Consider the following 19,609-nt stretch of genomic DNA (forward strand, 5'->3'; position numbering starts at 1 on the left):
CGTGGTCGATTAAAGACAACTATTCACCATTCGTACAGTGTAGCGTATATGTTCTTACCGTGGTCGATTAAAGACAACTATTCACCATTCGTACAGTGTAGCGTATATGTTCTTACCGTGGTCGATTAAAGACAACTATTCACCATTCGTACAGTGTAGCGTATATGTTCTTACCGTGGTCGATTAAAGACAACTATTCACCATTCGTACAGTGTAGCGTATATGTTCTTACCGTGGATGGTATCCTGCTAGACTTGGCCTAAACTTGAAAATGGTTTCTGTTTTTCTACTGCTAGATGACCCAACTCGTGACCAATCAAATCTCCAATTCTGCTCTAAACCCGTTCGTCCTCCGTCGTCAGTTGGTCGTCTGCAGATTTGTGCGCGGGCCCGATCGTCTGCTATTTATATCAACAGGGCGGGTCAATTTCATGAAATAATAATTAGAGTCACGTGACGAATATGCATAAATCCTGTGGGGGGAGGTTGAGGAGGGGGGGGGGGCGGAATGACGGACGCGAGTGTCCAGATTTATTTCGACGCCCGACTTCACTAATGACACGCCCTGCCAGGGATAAAACATGACGTCATATCCGGGTCAGTTTCCATTAGATGTCAGTTTTGTAGTCGGTCGCATACGAACATAACCGGCTCACATACAGTTTCAACATAACTGTCACACATACACATACGAACATAACCGGCTCACATACACATAAAACATAACCATCTCACATACACACAAAACATAACCTGCTCTGATACATATACAACATAACCGACTCTCACATACATACAACGTAACCAGCTCACATACGCATACAACGTAACCAGCTCACATACACATACAACGTAACCAGCTCACATACGCATACAACGTAACCAGCTCACATACACATACAACGTAACCAGCTCACATACAACGTAACCAGCTCACATACGCATACAACGTAACCAGCTCACATACACATACAACGTAACCAGCTCACATACACATACAACGTAACCAGCTCACATACGCATACAACGTAACCAGCTCACATACACATACAACGTAACCAGCTCACATACACATACAACGTAACCAGCTCACATACACATACAACGTAACCAGCTCACACACACATACAACGTAACCAGCTCACATACACATACAACGTAACCGTCACACATACACATAGAACAGACTCAATCTTTTGTCTAAGGCCGGCAGGTGGTACCAGGATGGGCCGTTGTACATTTCTAGCCGCCATTTGCCATTAGCTATTCCGGGGGGGGGGGGGGTGATCGTTAGGTTTTAGCTCCCCCACCCCATACCTCGTCCAGGGGTGCATCATACCATTAGGTAGAATAAAGGGAGGATTTGATGTTAGAGTGGTTGTGGGGTTGGTAGGTGAGTGTGGGAGTGTAAATAGTGGGAGTGGGTGGTTGGTACGTGGGTGTGAACGGGGTGTGTGGGATGGTGTAATTGTGGGTGGGGGTGTGGGTGGGAGTTCTGGTGTGTATGGAGGGAGGGGGTTGTGATGTGTGTGTGGGGGGAGGTCAAGAAGGTCGAGTTGACACGACGTAGATGAGGCGGGTAATATGTTGAATGATTTTTTATTAAAAGTGAATGTACTGAGATTTTATAATAGTTGTCGGTATATGGGGTGTAGGTATATGGGGTGTAGGTATATGGGGTGTAGGTATATGGGGTGTAGGTATATGGGGTGTAGGTATATGGGATGTAGGTATATGGGGTGCAGGTATATGGGGTGTAGGTATATGGGGTATAGGTATATGGGGTGTAGGTATATGGGGTGTAAGTATATGGGGTGTAGGTATATGGGGTGTAGGTATATGGGGTGTAGGTATATGGGGTGTATGTATATGGGGTGTAGGTGTATGGGGTGTAGGTGTATGGGGTGTAGGTGTATGGGGTGTAGGTGTATGGGGTGTAAGTATATGGGGTGTAGGTGTATGGGGTGTAGGTGTATGGGGTGTAAGTATATGGGGTGTAGGTGTATGGGGTGTAGGTGTATGGGGTGTAGGTGTATGGGGTGTAGGTGTATGGGGTGTAAGTATATGGGGTGTAGGTGTATGGGGTGTAGGTGTATGGGGTGTAAGTATATGGGGTGTAGGTGTATGGGGTGTAGGTGTATGGGGTGTAAGTATATGGGGTGTAGGTGTATGGGGTGTAGGTGTATGGGGTGTAGGTATATGGGGTGTAGGTGTATGGGGTGTAGGTGTAGGGGGTGTAGGTGTATGGGGTGTAAGTATATGGGGTGTAGGTATATGGTGTGTAGGTATATGGGGTGTAAGTATATGGGGTGTAGGTATATGGGGTGTGTGTATATGGGGTGTAGGTATATGGGGTGTAGGTATATGGTGTGTAGGTATATGGGGTGTAAGTATATGGGGTGTAGGTATATGGGGTGTGTGTATATGGGGTGTAGGTATATGGGGTGTAGGTATATCGGGTGTAGGTATATGGTGTGTAGGTATATGGGGTGTAAGTATATGGGGTGTAGGTATATGGGGTGTGTGTATATGGGGTGTAGGTATATGGGGTGTAGGTATATGGGGTGTAGGTATATTGGGATGAGTGGGGAGGTTGTTGATGGGGTGTATGTGTATCAGGGTGGGTGGAGGTGGTTGTTGATAACTCCATGTTTTCACAGACGAGCGTCAACAGTTTCCGAGTTGCTTACGTTTCTGCTGACCACTAATTAGCTGTGGCTAATTCATTATTAGGTTAATTAACAAGTGTCACGATGACATCACTCATTATGTGGCAGACAGCTAGTATCCCATTTGTGACAGCTAGTATCCCATTTGGGACAGACAGCTAGTATCCCAATCACCGCAAGCAACTTTTCCAATTCATTTCCGCAAAGCAAAAATATACTTATGGTTGCTATTACAAACTAATCCAAAAAGAAAGCTCTTATGCATGACCAAAACATTTAAATCTAATGGAAAAGTTTTAAAAATTATTTTCAAAGAAATCAAGAAAAAAAAAACTATATCGTCGTCATGTGTCTTGGAAGAATCCCCCCCCCCCCCACAAGGCGGATTAGAAGAAGCGTAAAGCTCCAATGGTGAGCTACAAAGGTGAATGTCATTCGACAGGAACACCCCCTGCGCGTCACACTTCCGTTACTCTAGCCGACACTACGCATGCGCCGACTCAAGCTGAAGAGACAACTTGTAACTGTGACGTGGACAGGATGAAGATGTCATAGACATACTGTGACGCCATCATTCGGAACCAGACTCCATACAACATCTGGCGAGTCCAGAGATCATACTGGAAGACAGAAAACATTTTTGTCGGGAGACATTTTGTCGGGGACATTTTGCCGGAAGTCGCCAGACTTCGGGGTAGCTGGGACGAAAATGTATGAGCTAATAATAGCACGTTCTTTTAAACCTGACGGTCCATGGGGCAAGTGAAGTAGAGTTCACCTATTCCCAACGTAATAGGTGAAATAGGGCTAATCGGGCTAACCATAGGGGGGCAAATAGTGATAAAGAAAACTGGGGGTTATGGTAATAAAATTTGTATGTGCTAAATATATGGGATAATTGAAGTACTGTAAGTGGGTCTAAATGCCCGAAAGACTAGTCCGGTTACCTTTTTACGAATGGACGTTTGCACGAATTCAACACATGTCCAAACGGCCAAAAGTCTAAACCAGCTTTTGTTACATTAAGTCAAACGGCACTCGGCCGAGTGATAGTATCAACTTCTTGTGTCCAAAGGTCTACAAACATGACCAACTTGGAGTACCATACACCCACTAGGAAAGTGAAAGATAAAACCTCAAACATTTCTTGAAATACAACCAACTTGGAGCATCATACACCCAGTAGGAAAGTGAAAGATATTACACCAGTAACAAAGGTTTAAACTATTTTTTTTTATTAGTGCATACTTAGTAGAGGATTTTCATGCTTTCAAATAATGGTGTATATTAAAAAAGTAATTAATGCATACATAATTTAATGCATAGTAAATTATTTTTATTAGAAAAGCAACAATCATAAATAGTGTTTTGAGTTGGTAGTCCAAGCTCATTGGGGGGGGGGGCATATAATAAAAATAATGCGTACAATATATGACTAGCAAATTGTCTAAAAATGTGTGCAATAGTTTGTGTATTATTTAAAAATAAACCTAAACGAACACAATGTTACCATTAAAACACGAATCAATGCCATAAACCAGATAATGCCTTTATCACCTGATGTTACATTTGAATTGTTCTCTAGCTATAGATATGGTGGTACTTGATAAAAGGTAAACTATAGCTCGGCTTATGAAGATGCCATGATAATTGTGGCCACGTATCCCAGAATGGCCCGGTACTCTCAAGATGGCCCGGTACTCTCAAGATGGCCAAGGTGAATGTAGCCCTAGCTAACCTTCTGGCGGCCTTAACCGGAAATTTCCGTGCAGCAATGTGGTGAATGTAGCCCTAGCTATAATCTTTTTGTGTCCTCCATAAAAATTTTAACCGGAAATTTCCGTGCAGCAGTGTTGGGAATGTAGCCCTAGCTAATAATCTTCTTGTGTCCTCCATAAAAAATTTAACCGGAAATTTCCGTGCAGCAGTGTCCTGAATGTAGCGCTAGCAAGCCGTCTGGTGTCCTCTATAACAATTTTAACCGGAAATTTCCGTGCAGCAGTGTGGTGCATGTAGCCCTAGCTAGCCTTCTGGTGTCCTCAATAAAAATTTTAACCGGAAATTTCCGTGCAGCAGTGTGGTGCATGTAGCCCTAGCTAGCCTTCCGGTGACTGCCCTGGAAAGAGTCCATCATTCTGTTGGCGCCAAAGAACTCGTAGATCAGGTACTGACATTTGACTGGCAAGATTCTGGAATAAAATAACTCGTAGATCAGGTACTGACATTTGACTGGCAAGATTCTGGAATAAAATAACTCGTAGATCAGGTACTGACATTTGACTGGCAAGATTCTGGAATAAAATAACTCGTAGATCAGGTACTGACATTTGACTGGCAAGATTCTGGAATAAAATAACTCGTAGATCAGGTACTGACATTTGACTGGCAAGATTCTGGAATAAAATAACTCGTAGATCAGGTACTGACATTTGACTGGCAAGATTCTAGAATAAAATAACTCGTAGATCAGGTACTGACATTTGACTGGCAAGATTCTGGAATAAAATAACTCGTAGATCAGGTACTGACATTTGACTGGCAAGATTCTGGAATAAAATAACTCGTAGATCAGGTACTGACATTTGACTGGCAAGATTCTGGAATAAAATAACTCGTAGATCAGGTACTGACATTTGACTGGCAAGATTCTGGAATAAAATAACTCGTAGATCAGGTACTGACATTTGACTGGCAAGATTCTGGAATAAAATAACTCGTAGATCAGGTACTGACATTTGACTGGCAAGATTCTGGAATAAAATAACTTGTAGATCAGGTACTGACATTTGACCGGCAAGATTCTGGAATAAAATATTTTTAGGTTTTTGCTCGAGTTTACTAGGCGTACATGTACTTATGGATAGGTCGGGGTAGGGGGCGGGTAAGTGGAGATGGGATGTTTGTTTTTAGACCTGACGTATCCTATTAGACAGACTTGTTGTCGACTGGATCAGATGACTTTAAATGGCCCACTGCAGGGAGTCATGTCATTTAGTTCTCTATATCCGATTGTGTGATAAAACGATGAACTGCACAACATCAACACACTATGGTATGGAGCACACTCACAGCATCAACACACAATGGTATGGAGCACACTCACAGCATCAACACACAATGGTATGGAACACACTCAAACTGTTGCATATGTAACGTGTACACAGTAGTGTTCACACAAGGTTCACCCCATACACACCATTCACTCCCATACACACCGTCCCACTCGCACCTTCCACCCCCACAAACCATCCCACCCCCCCCCCCCCCCCCCCCCACACACCGTCCCACTCCCTCACACACCGTCCCACTCCCTGACACACCGCCCCACCCCACAGACCTTACCATCCTCACTCCCACTCCCACACACCGTCCACCCCCACTCCCACACCCTCACACAGAGCCACTCACGCCTTAGCCAGGACCATGACGTAGATGAGGCGTGGCAAACACACCAGTTCCTGGTCACGTAAGATGGCGGACGTGATCTTGTCAGCCACGTACTGCGGTTCCAGGGCGTCCATCAGGGCGGGGAACCTGTTCAAAGGAACAACACTCAGGTCAAAATGTCAACTATTGGGAACCTGTTCAAATGACAACACTCAGGTCAAAATGTCAACTATTGGGAACCTGTTCAAAGGAACAACACTCAGGTCAAAATGTCAACTATTAAATTAATAATGTAAGAATCAGGTTAAGAATATAGTTGGCATTAACATTTACTAGTTGTATTGGTTTGTAGATAACTACCAAATATTTAACAATTTTTTAATGAAGATATTATCAAGGTGGTAGTATGGGACCGTGGTTTCGAAAATCTTTGGCAAATTTAAAACTACAATTGCATTGCAATTATCTTTAAAACATGACTTACCTACAATCACACAACGTTAAACAATATATAACACGAATTTCTTAACACATTAAAATTAAAAGAATAGTAATTTGCCTCATATAACAATTAAACAAGAGCTACCTCGCCTTATATGGAAATTAAAGCAAGAGTTATCTCGCCTCATACAACATTAAAACAAGAGTTATCTCGCCTCATACAACATTAAAACAAGAGTTATCTCGCCTCATACAACATTAAAACAAGAGTTATCTCGCCTCACAATTAAACAAGAGTTACCTCGCCTTGTATAAAAATTAAACAATTGTTACCTCGCCTTGCAGCCCTGAAACATGCCGGTGTTGATGAGGTAGGGGCAGACAAGCGTCGTGCTGACGCCATGTTTGCCCAAGGTCCCGAGTTCGAGTCTCAGAGACTCCACAAACCCAATGGAGGCAAACTTTGAGGCACAGTAATCGGCCATTCCTAGATGGTGAGTTGGTGGGATGGTGAGATGGTAAGATGGTGGGATGGTGAGATGGTGAGATGGTGGGATGGTGAGATGGTGAGATGGTGGGATGGTGAGATGGTGAGATGGTGAGATGGTGAGATGGTGAGATGGTCAGATGGTGAGATGGTGAGATGGTGAGATGGTGAGATGGTGAGGTGGTCAGATGTTCAGATGGTAAGATGGTCACATGGTGAGATGGTGAGATGGTGTGATGGTGAGATGGTGAGATGGTGGGATGGTGAGATGGTGAGATGGTGGGATGGTGAGATGGTGAGATGGTGGGATGGTGGGATGGTGAGATGGTAAGATGGTGGGATGGTGGGATGGAGAGATGGTGAGATGGTGAGATGGTGAGATGGTGAGACGGTGGGATGGTGAGATGGTGAGATGGTGGGATGGTGGGATGGTGAGATGGTGTGATGGTGAGATGGTGAGATGGTGAGATGGTGAGATGGTGGGATGGTGGGATGGTGAGATGGTAAGATGGTGGGATGGTGGGTTGGAGAGATGGTGAGATGGTCAGATGGTGGGATGGTGAGATGGTGAGATGGTAAGATGGTGAGGTGGGGAGATGGTGAGATGGTGACATTATGAGATGGTGAGATGGTGAGATGGTGAGGTGGGGAGATGGTGGGATGGTGGGATGGTGAGGTGGTGAGATGGTGAGGTGGTGACATTATGAGATGGTGAGATGGTGAGATGGTGAGGTGGGGAGATGGTGGGATGGTGGGATGGTGAGGTGGTGAGATGGTGAGGTGGGGAGATGGTGAGGTGGTGAGATGGTGAGATGGTGGGATGGTGAGATGGTGGGATGGTGGGATGGTGAGGTGGTGAGATGGTGAGATGGTGGGATGGTGGGATGGTGAGGTGGTGAGATGGTGAGGTGGGGAGATGGTGAGATGGTGACATTATGAGATGGTGAGATGGTGAGATGGTGAGGTGGGGAGATGGTGGGATGGTGGGATGGTGAGGTGGTGAGATGGTGAGGTGGGGAGATGGTGAGGTGGTGAGGTGGTGAGATGGTGAGATGGTGAGATGGTCAGATGGTGGGATGGTGAGATGGTGAGATGGTCACTTGGAGAGATGATGAGATGGTAAGATGGTGGGATGGTGAGATGGTAAGATGGTGGGATGGTCAGATGGTCAGATGGTCAAAGAATCATTGCTTCAATCAACATACGATTGACGGGTAGCTGCTACAGGAGTCGGTTCAAAGTACAAGTATGGGGTGGTAAAGGTGAGTGATTCATGAGGTCGGGGGGTGGGGGGGTCGGTATAGAGGGGGACGTTGGGGGTGGGGTCTTTGGGGGGGGGGGGGATCGTGAAGTCATGAGTGAGGGGTGGGTGAGGTCGGGGATCGGGGGTCGTGAAGTCAAGAGTGAGGAATGGTTGAGTTCGGGGGGTAGGGGTGGTGTTGGGGGATCGTGAGGTTAGAATGGGGTGGTGAGATGGGGGGAGGGAGTCGTGAAGAGGGTGGGAAGGGGGGGGTCGGTGTTGGGGGGGGGTCGTAAAGACGGGGTCATGGGGGGGGAGGGAGTCGTGAGGTCGAGGGTGGGGTTGGGGGGGTGGGGACAAAACAAACAGTTACAGACAGCCGCAGCGGATAACGGGGTAGACGTCTCCTAAAGTTTAATTAATCCTGTCTTAATTTATGCAAAGTGCGGGCAAGTGTTGATTAGATTACGTCACCAGCGTGCCAGTCTGTTAATGCGATGAATTAAGTTTTCTTATTAAAACATAACAGGCAGAATTGTTAGAATCTCGAGACGATAGACGTACAGACGTATGGTCGTATGACGTAGGGAGGTACGACGTGGAGGCGTATGACGTAGGGACGTATGACATAGGGACGTATGACGTAGGGACGTATGACATAGGGACGCAGGACATAGGGACGTATGGCGTAGGGACGTATGACATAGGGACGTATGGCGTAGGGACGTATGACGTAGAGACGTATGACATAGGGACGCAGGACGTAAAGACGTACACCAAAACAGTAAGCTGTGTGTATTAGTCCTTGATTAGACAAGATGGTTTAAATGTGGCGTGTTAACTGACCTGACTCACCTGACACCCCACCCCTAGACTCACCTGACCCCCCCACCCCTAGACTCACCTGATCCCCCACCCCTAGACTCACCTGACACCCCCAACCCTAGACTCACCTGACCCCCACCCCTAGACTCACCTGACACCCCCAACCCTAGACTCACCTGACCCCCCACCCCTAGACTCACCTGACCCCCCACCCCTAGACTCACCTGACCCCCCACCCCTAGACTCACCTGACACCCCCAACCCTAGACTCACCTGACCCCCCACCCCTAGACTCACCTGACCCCCCACCCCTAGACTCACCTGAAACTCCCATGAGACCAGCCGAGCTTGCCACTGTCACAATGTGGCCTGAGTTTCTCTGCATCATGCCAGGAAGGACGGCTTTACACGTCTGCTCTCATGTAAGACAAACAAAAATCTGTCACACATGACGTCATATCCGGCATGACGTAACTTACCCTCATGCCATAAGGACCCAACAATATGGCCAAAACGGCCTAACAACAGATCTAGACCAGGGGTCTCCAAACTTTTCAGTCCGAGGGCCGCATTAACTATCAAATTTCACTTCGGGGGCCAGTTTCTTCCAAGCATGTCTTTGATTTTTCTGGGCAAAGTTCCACAGCAATCAGCGACAAACGATTTTTCCTTGGACAAAAAGATCTCCGCGGGCCGGATGAGAGGAATTCGCGGGCCGCATCCGGCCCGCGGGCCGTAGTTTGGAGACCCCTGATCTAGACAACTAAAACAATAGCCCAGCCACAATGGATCGATGTTAATTAGCACATCACAAGACCAATCACCCCCTAACACAATTTTGTGAAAATTTTTGTTCACAGTTGAACAAGTCTGACGTGATGAACAAGGCGGATGTGACGTCACGCACGCGCGGTTTTTACATCCCTGGGACAAGTCTGTCTGATGTTCGGGGTCATGGGGGGGGGGGGGGGGGGGCATCTTCTCGGGACTCAAAGGTCATCGCCCACCAACACCACCCCTTTCTGTAATGGCGGTCTAATTTTGTGACGAGCAACAGCTTTTATTAACATTAAGAAATTACACGAAATAATAAGTTAATTAAGTCTTAATTACCCAGTATAAATATTAGTTATTTAACAGTCTTAATTACCCAGTATAAATATTAGTTATTTAACAGTATTAATTAACCAGTATAAATAATAAGTTAATTTAGAGTCTTAATTGCCCATTATAAACAATAGGTTAATCAACAGTCTTAATTACCCAGTATAAATATTAGTTATTTAACAGTATTAATTAACCAGTATAAATAATAAGTTAATTTAAAGTCTTAATTACCCAGTATAAACAATAGGTAAATTAACAGTCTTAATTACCCAGTATAAATAATACGTTATTTAACAGTATTAATTAACCAGTATAAATAATACGTTAATTTAAAGTCTTAATTGCCCAATATAAACATTAGGGGAATCAACAGTTTTAATTATCCAATATGAATAAAAAGTTAATTAACAGTCTTAATTATCCAATATAAATAATACGTTAATTAACAGTCTTAATTACCCAGTATTGTGCGAAACAGTTGACCTCCATTGTTTGAACCATCTGCCTGTCGTCTGCCTCCACCACACGCTTCCCAAACACCACGCCAGCGTTGTTAATCAGGATATCCACCTGACCCACCTCCCTGCACACCTGCACAGTTCAAGATTTTATCAACGGCCACCTGACCCACCTCCCTGCACACCTGCACAGTTCAAGACCTACAACATCAACCCATATTCCACCCACAACATCAACCAAAATCACACCCACAACATCAACCAAAATCCCATCCAACTTATCAACCAAAATCCCACCTTCCCTATTACCCAAATCCCACCAACAACCTCAACCCAAATCCCACCAACAACATCAACCCAAATCCCACCAACAACATCAATCCAAATCCCACCAACAACATCAACCCAAATCCCACCAACAACATCAACCCAAATCCCACCAACAACATCAACCCAAATCCCACCAACAACATCAATCCAAATCCCACCAACAACATCAACCCAAATCCCATCAACAACATCAATCCAAATCCCACCCGCCACATCATCCCAAATCCCACCTACCCTATTACTCAAATCCCATCGACCACATCAACCCAAATCCCACCTACCCTATTACTAAAATCCCATCGACCACATCAACCCAAATCCCACCCATCACATCAACCCAAATCCCACCTACTTTATGAACCCAATCCCACCAACCACATCAACCCAAATCCCACCCACCACATCAACTCAAATCCCACCCAGCGCATTAACCCAAAATCCCACCTACCCTATCCACAGACTTGTATATCTCCTCCCTATCCGTCAGATCGACACAGTAGGCGTAGACTGGCACATCGTACTTAGACCTAATCTGCTCCATCACTTTGTCGTTCAACTTTTGGTTGACATCCCACAGCACAACCCGGCAACCCATCTTGGCCAGGTTGTCAGCAAGCAAGCTGCCCACCCCTCCCGCTGTGGACAGAGATGGTGACGTCAGAGGACAAAACCTCAACCTTCTAGAGTTGTGGGACCTGGCTTAAACCACCAGAGTTTTGGGACCTGACTTAAACCACCAGTTGTGGGACCTGACTTAAACCACAAGTTGTGGGACCTGGCTTAAACCACCAGAGTTGTGGGACCTGGCTTAAGCCACCAGAGTTGTGGGACCTGGCTTAAGCCACCAGAGTTTTGGGACCTGACTTAAACCACCAGTTGTGGGACCTGGCTTAAGCCACCAGAGTTGTGGGACCTGGCTTAAGCCACCAGAGTTGTGGGACCTGGCTTAAGCCACCAGAGTTTTGGGACCTGACTTAAACCACCAGTTGTGGGACCTGGCTTAAGCCACCAGAGTTGTGGGACCTGACTTAAACCACCAGTTGTGGGACCTGGCTTAAGCCACCAGAGTTGTGGGACCTGGCTTAAACCACCAGAGTTGTGGGACCTGGCTTAAGCCACCAGAGTTGTGGGACCTGGCTTAAGCCACCAGAGTTTTGGGACCTGACTTAAGCCACCAGAGTTGTGGGACCTGGCTTAAACCACCAGAGTTGTGGGACCTGTCTTAAACCAACAGAGTTGTGGGACCTGGCTTAAGCCACCAGAGTTGTGGGACCTGACTTAAACCACCAGAGTTGTGGGACCTGACTTAAACCACCAGAGTTGTGGGACCTGGCTTAAACCACCAGAGTTGTGGGACCTGGTTTAAACCACCAGAGTTGTCGGAAACTGGATTAACTGTCGGAAACTGAGGATTAACTGTCGGAAACTGTGGATTAACTGTCGGAAACCGTGGATTAACTGTCGGAAACCGTGGATTAACTGTCGGAAACCGTGGATTAACTGTTGTAAACCGTGGATTAACTGTCGGAAACCGTGGATTAACTGTCGGAAACTGTGGATTAACTGTCGGAAACCGTGGATTAACTGTCGGAAACCGTGGGCAAGTTGCCAGAAGCAGTAGACCAGCATCCACGGATCAAAAATATAACTAAAGCAAACACCGCGAATACGAATGCCCCACACTTATAGGCGTGGCATGACTGTTAATCCTACCCCCTAGCCCACAACCCCTACCCCACCCCCCTAGCCCACAACCCCTACCCCACCCCCCTAGCCCACCATCCCTACCCCACCAACCCTGGCCCGCGGTTCCCAGAAAAAATTGCAGCAGGAAATCTGCGAAAACAGAAAGATGCGTAAGTGCAAACTAATTATGCTAATACACTTTAATTTTGTCATATTTCGTGGAAAAATGCTTTATTATGCTACAATGTACTTGCAGTCACTCTTTGTTAATGTCTATAAACGCTCGTTTTAAGACAACAAAAAAACGCCATTGCGCACTTTTTTGTGTGAGTGGTTTTCCATTACGCATTTTTCCTAAGCGCAATGTTCTGGTTACACCAGCCAGTGTATTAATATATCCAATTGGACGTCTGACTTGTCAATTATGTTAATTAGTGTTTAACCAATCCAAGCTATAAGATTGAATATCCCAACAGAACGCCCCGACAGTTGTCAAAGTTAATTAGGGTATCGTTGATATCCGCGCTAATTCCATCAGGTTACATTTTTAATTATGCTAATTTTATGTTTGCTAAAGGAAGTTTTACATGGAGTGTGGGGGAGGTGATAGTATGTGCGGGGGAGGTGGTAGTATGTGTGGGGGAGGTGGTAGTATGTGTGGGGGAGGTGGTAGTATGTGTGGGGGAGGTGGTAGTATGTGTGGGGGAGGTGGAAGTATGTGTGGCGGAGGATTGTAAATGAGGGAAGAGTGTGTGTGTGTAAGATTTAGTATGTATTGGCAATGAGTATTATGTGTGGGGGAGGGGTTAATGTTTGAGTGGAGGAGTAAGCGTGTATGTGTGTGTGTGTGTGGAAGGTGGGTGTGTGGGTGTGGGGTATAGGCTATGTGTGGGGTGGTTGTATATGTGACGTATAATACAATGATACGTTTTTATGCGAGATAGGGCACTAAACAACATCTCTAATAGGCGACTGCTTGTGGGGCGTTAACGACATTGACATCTAAACCACTGACATTTAAGCCACTGACATCTGAGCCATTGACATCTGAGCCATTGACATCTGAGCCATTGACATCTGAGCCATTGACATCTGAGCCATTGACATCTGATAAAACTGACATCTGATAAAACTGACATCTGAGCCATTGACATCTAAACCATTGACATATGAGCCATTAACATCTAAACCATTGACATCTGAGCCATTGACATCTAAGCCATTGACATCTGAGCCATTGACATCTAAACCATTGACATCTGAGCCATTGACATCTGAGCCATTGACATCTGAGCCATTGACATCTGAGCCATTGACATCTAAACCATTGACATCTGAGCCATTGACATCTAAACCATTTACATCTGAGCCATTGACATCTGAGCCATTGACATCTGAGCCATTGACATCTGAGCCATTGACAAATGGGCGGTTGTGTAACAGGGAATTGCCGTTCTCAGCAATTACCAGCTTTGAGATATTTTGCAAATGTTCGATTTGTCAATTATCTATCTATCTATATACTACTAAAAGTCAAGTTTGTTTACATGTTTGAATATTTATTTTTTTGTTTGTTTGTTTGTTTGCCTGATTGACTATTGCTCATGGTTGCACTCATCGTGGAAAGCTGTAAAATAGTATGTAAGTAGAGAAAAAATTTTGTTTTAAGACAGACTGTTAATCACACATTTATTTAAAGACGTTAATTAATTTATTGATTTATTCATACGCAGAGTAACCCATTTTTTTTAAAAAGATTAAAACGACCACTACACTCGGCGGGACCGTGACGTCACAGGTTTTTGTTTACTCTTTAGTACAATAAAATGGCGGCGTCTATCGAAGAAAATTGTGTTCCCATTCACAAGTTTAACGCGTTCTAAATCTAATTTTCTGTCGGTCATAACTTTAACAATACGTCCGTTTGCTGTATTTATTACGTTCCAACACTTATATCAATTTTAAACTGTCTTTTTTCATTTAGTTTTACAATAAATTTCTCTAGATCTAAAGATCAGCTGTCGAAGGAAAGTTATGAATCTAGCCTAGATCTAGGTCACTAGACTCAATGTAAATTCTAGATCTAGACTTAATGTAAATTCTACATCTAGAATCTATTTCAGGCCTTAATACATCTAGAATCTATTTCAGACCTTAATTATTTTATATAAATCTTTGTTTGGCTAATTTAAGATAAAATTTAATTTGAAAGTTACTAGATTCTACTACTAGACTTAGATCTAGATCTATGCGCGGAGACTCAAAAGTATAGTACAAAAATTCATTTGTGACGTCACGAGTAAATAGCTAAGTTTGTAGCGTAGTCCGCTCTCATGCGGGTGGTACAGGTTCTAGACCAATATGTCAATGAAATTTTTTTTCAATTTTTTTTTTTTTAGATGTGAATGATAAAGTTGCCTATCTGAACTTGGCAGGATACAGGGCAGGTGAAGTAGAGTTCATCTGTTTCTTTGTCCTAAGCATATGAAAGGATAGTGTGGTCAGAGACATGCTCGACTGGAAACGTTTTTTAAACGATAAAAACATGTTGTCTGAGACTTGGCGGGACACTGGGCAGGTGAAGTAGAGTTGAGTAGGTCACATGTGACGTCAGTATATGAAGGGATAGTCCGAAATCGGTGTTTTCGGTGTTTTTAAAAGATAAGAAACATATTTTTGAATGTGGGGTCTGTTTTTGTGACGATAAGTGACACTGCAGTAGCGTAGCGAGGAGGGGGGGGGGGACGGTAGGGGAGGGGAGGCGGGGGGGGGGGGGGAGGGGAGGCGGGGGGGGGGAAGGGGAGGTGGGGGTGGGCGGGGGGGGGACATATGTTGGGGCGCCAAAATGGTTTGGAAAAATAAATTGAAAGGTTGAGGGGGGTTCAAATCGAAAGTTTGAGTGGGGGGGGGGGGGGGGTTGCACATCAAAAGTTTGAGGGGGGGGGGTTGAAAATCGAAATCTTGGGGGGGGGGGGGGGGTTAAAATCGAAAAGTTTGTCCCCGGGCGCCGGGAAGGCTCGCTATGCCTCTGAGTGACAGACGTGATGTTTTTTGATGGATGACCCCCGAAACCCACAGTTATCCAACGGATGACGGGTATTCTAGTATACTACTAAAAGTCAAGTTTGTTTACATGTTTGAATATTTATTTGTTTTTTTGTTTGTTTGTTTGTTTGCCTGATTGACTATCTCGCATGGTTGCACTCATCGTGGAAAGCTGTAAAATAGTATGTAGGTAGAGAAAATTTTTTGTTTTAAGACAGACTGTTAATCACACATTTATTTAAAGACGTTAATTAATTTATTGATTTATTCATTGTTAAATTAACCGTATTTTTTTTAAAATGTTAATACTTTGAATAAACTTTGTGGGGATAGTGACGTCCCTTGATGTGTTTACTTTTTTGGTACAATAAAAATGGCGGACTCCATCATAGACTTTGTGGCCCATTCAAAAGTTTAACGCGTTACAAAGCTAATTTTCTGCCGGCTATAACTTAAACAATACGTCCGTTTGCTGTATTTATTACGTTCCAACACTTATATCAATTTTCAACTGTCTTTTTCATTTAGTTTTACGATAAATTTCTCTAGATCTAAAGATCAGCTGTCGAAGGAAAGTTATGAAGCTAGCCTAGATCTAGATCTATCTAGATCTAGCCTAGATGTAGGTCACTAGACTCAATGTAAATTCTAGATCTAGACTTAATGTAAATTCTACATCTAGAATCTATTTCAGGCCTTAATTATTTTGTATAAATCTTTGTTTGGCTAATTTAAGATAAAATTTAATTTGAAAGTTACTACTACTAGACTTAGATCTAGATCTATGCGCGGAGACTCAAAAGTATAGGATAAAAATTCACTTGTGACGTCACGAGTAAATAGCTAAGCTGGTAGCGTAGTCGGCTCTCATGCAGGTGTCACGGGTTCTAGACCAATATGTCGATGACATTTTTTTTTTTCAATTTTTTTTTTTCAATTTTTTTTTTTTTTTTTTAAAAAAAAGTCAAGTTTGTTTACATGTTTGAATATTTATTTGTTTTTTTTGTTTGTTTGTTTGTTTGCCTGATTGACTATCATGACTATCATTGACTATGGATGACCCCCGAAACCCACAGTTATCCAACGGATGACGGGTATTCTAGTTTACAATTAGATTTGTACAGAGCTGGTAGCTTAATACCTTATTGCTTGGGAAGATGGCTGAGGGTAAGATGGGCGATGGTAATGTGGGCGATGGTAAGGTGGGCGATGGTAAGGTGGGCGATGGTAAGGTGGGCGATGGTAAGGTGGGCGATGGTAAGGTGGGCGATGGTAGGTTGGGCGATGTTAAGTTGGGCGCTGGTGGGTTGGGCGATGGTAACTTGAGCGATAGTAAGTTGGGCGATAGTAAGTTGGGCGATGTTAAGTTGGGCGATGGTAAGGTGGGCGATGGTAAGGTGGGCGATGGTAAGGTGGGCGATGGTAAGGTGGGCGATGATAAGGTGGGCGATGGTAGGTTGGGCGATGGTGAACTGTATGACAATGGTTGAGTACACAAAAGCTGATCTCACCTGCGCCGGTGATGAGCACTGTTTTGCCGTGAATGTCTTTAGCGATCCACCTGGTTGGAACAAAAGCCAGGACGATCCCCTGCAGCCAGTAGAACAAGACCTTCACCAGGAACTGGACACACTCCACAGCTATGGACATCGTAGCTGGAGGTACAACGTCTTAGAGATAATGGGAGTGGGGGAGTGGGGAGGTGGGGAGTGGGGAGGTGGGGTAGTGAGGTGGAGGAGTGGAAAGGTGGGGAGGTGGGGTAGTGGGGAGTTGGGGAGGTGGGGTAATGGGGAAGTGGGGTAGTGGGGAGGTGGGGTAGTGGGGAGGTGGGGTAGTAGTGGGGGGGGGTTAGTAGTGGGGTGGGGAGGTGGGGTAGTAGTGGGGCGGTGTGGTCGTTGTGAGTTGTGACAGCCATTGAACCATCAGATTACAATTGACGTCCAAGATCTGACAGAACATCAGACTCAATATGCCGAGATCAAACTTCTGGTTTTCTTACATACACGAGTATTGATCGTCTGCTCATGGTTTTAACAACATTAACACCACAAGGTACAGGGGGAGTTCCCTAATTAGATTGGTGCCATTAATGAGTGCCATTTAGATTGTCATTAATTATTCATGCGCATTTCACATGCAATAAGGTGCCCATTTCACAATCTTGTAAAGCGTAACATCACTCATTTATACCATATTCCTGATTGGTTTTATTCAGTTATTTAACTAAAAAAATATAATTTAATTTATTGGGATGGCCCATTAAAAAACAACGAATAACGTAAAATAAGGCGAGATGTGTTAGACAGAAATTGTAAATATTTGGGCAGATTCAATTTGATGAGGATACAAGAGAAGTACGGCAGTAAGTACAGATACATGTTCATTGGTTCTAGAATGGGATTGAATAGTCTATGTAATCATACTAATTTTTAAAAAATCTTTTAAAAAATATTGCAATCGATAAAATTATATTCACGTTTGTAAAAACAAATTAAAGCCGTTTGGGAAAACATAAATTACACTCATTTCGTATTTTTATATTGAATATAAGCCGTTGAAAAACAGTTTAAAAAGTTAGTTTAGAATTATTTTATCAATTCAAAAATAAAAAAAATAAAAACACTCCTCAAACCCTCCTTAAAGTCATCCTGAATGGCCAGGGAGAGTAAAACAATGAAAGGCACAACAATTATTTTCCATGAAAAAATTCACAATAGTGGTCAATATTGTCTAGCCTAGTATTGTATTTATATTAAATAATATAACACCACAACACTCTGACTCTACTAATAAAAATTATAAATAAGTGCTAAATTACTATAATATCACTAGTAATTATTGGTTTTGGGTATTTCTGGCCCTAATAAAACCGGAAATCATTTTGTAATTACACAAGTGTTATAAAATATTCAGTTTTGGTTGAAAAAATATGCTTTCTGGCAACAACCATTTGGAACCAGCTTTTCAGTCTATTTGATCGTGGATTTCTGTAAATCCCACTGTTTAGTGAAAACTTTTCCTATTCCTATTTTTAATTATTTTGAAGATCGGTCATTTGTTTATATTTTCCATGAGAATTTAGTTTGGTTACTGAAAATAGTAAAATCATCAAATACGTGAAATCTTGAGAAAAGTCATATAAAAACAACATACGTTTTTACATCATTTGTTTCATAACATTGTACACGATTATAATTTTTAAATTATTCAAAGCTCATATCGGCGGTAACCATTAAAAACACATAAATCCATATTTAGATCTAGATTTAGTAGCCTAACTTTATTTCAACAGTTACAGTTGTAAGACTTACCACTATAACGCGGCATTTTACTGTCATGAAATTATGAAATATTTTGATTTTAATAAAAATTCGCAAAATTCATAGTTCTCGATTTCTTTAGTGCAAAATAGATCTAGATCTTGCTCAATTTTTGTAACGGTTGTATCCGAGAAGTGAACACTCCAACCAGGATGGGTTATCGGCCGAGTAACACACACCAACACCAAAACAAACACAGCAAACGATGTGTAACGAATGTTGAATTCTCTAACACTCTAACACGACATCACTTCCACAACGGCCGTGTAATGGTCAACATTGGCTGTGTAACAAGCGTGTGTACACACAACTGAGTTGTAGCACATCAACACGTCTCGTCTAAAGCACACTGTGTTATCTCAAGAGCGAGTTTGTTATTCTATGGCTAGCAGACGGGTAATTTAGGTCACGAGGCTTACCTATTGTTTTATCTTGTGATGTAAGATAAAACTGTACACTATAGTGCAGTAAACGAAAGTAAGCATATACACTGTTGTAATATAAACGCAACACGATTGTTCAAACAAATGCAGGCTAAGAAACTCAGCAGTCCAAACTAAAACAGGCTAAAAACACGATAGTTAACAATTGCTCGTAGATCTAGTTGGGAACCT

General features: G+C 43.5%; 2 protein-coding genes across 2 annotated transcripts in view; both read right to left on the reverse strand.

Moving 5' to 3' along the window:
• Nucleotides 1-399, reverse strand: part of LOC131929982 (uncharacterized) — a 12,231-nt gene extending 11,832 nt beyond the window's left edge. The window contains exon 1 of the mRNA XM_059286369.1: nucleotides 233-399. The gene's annotated coding sequence lies outside the window, so the exon portion shown is untranslated. The remainder of the gene's footprint in view (nucleotides 1-232) is intronic.
• A 3,516-nt stretch (nucleotides 400-3,915) lies between these two features.
• Nucleotides 3,916-19,363, reverse strand: LOC131929987 (short-chain dehydrogenase/reductase family 16C member 6). Its single transcript, XM_059286374.1, has 8 exons — nucleotides 18,987-19,363; nucleotides 17,187-17,330; nucleotides 11,393-11,580; nucleotides 10,616-10,747; nucleotides 9,371-9,461; nucleotides 6,831-6,984; nucleotides 6,078-6,203; nucleotides 3,916-4,858 (listed from the first exon to the last, which is right to left on the reverse strand). Exons 1-8 carry the CDS (start codon nucleotides 19,000-19,002, stop codon nucleotides 4,762-4,764), a joined length of 948 nt encoding a protein of 315 aa, XP_059142357.1. The 5' UTR covers nucleotides 19,003-19,363; the 3' UTR covers nucleotides 3,916-4,761.
• Between the last annotated feature and the right edge of the window lie 246 nt (nucleotides 19,364-19,609).

Source organism: Physella acuta, unplaced genomic scaffold (assembly GCF_028476545.2).
Source record: "Physella acuta isolate Inbredline_101_S28 unplaced genomic scaffold, ASM2847654v3 ptg001700l, whole genome shotgun sequence".
NCBI lineage: Eukaryota > Metazoa > Mollusca > Gastropoda > Physidae > Physella > Physella acuta.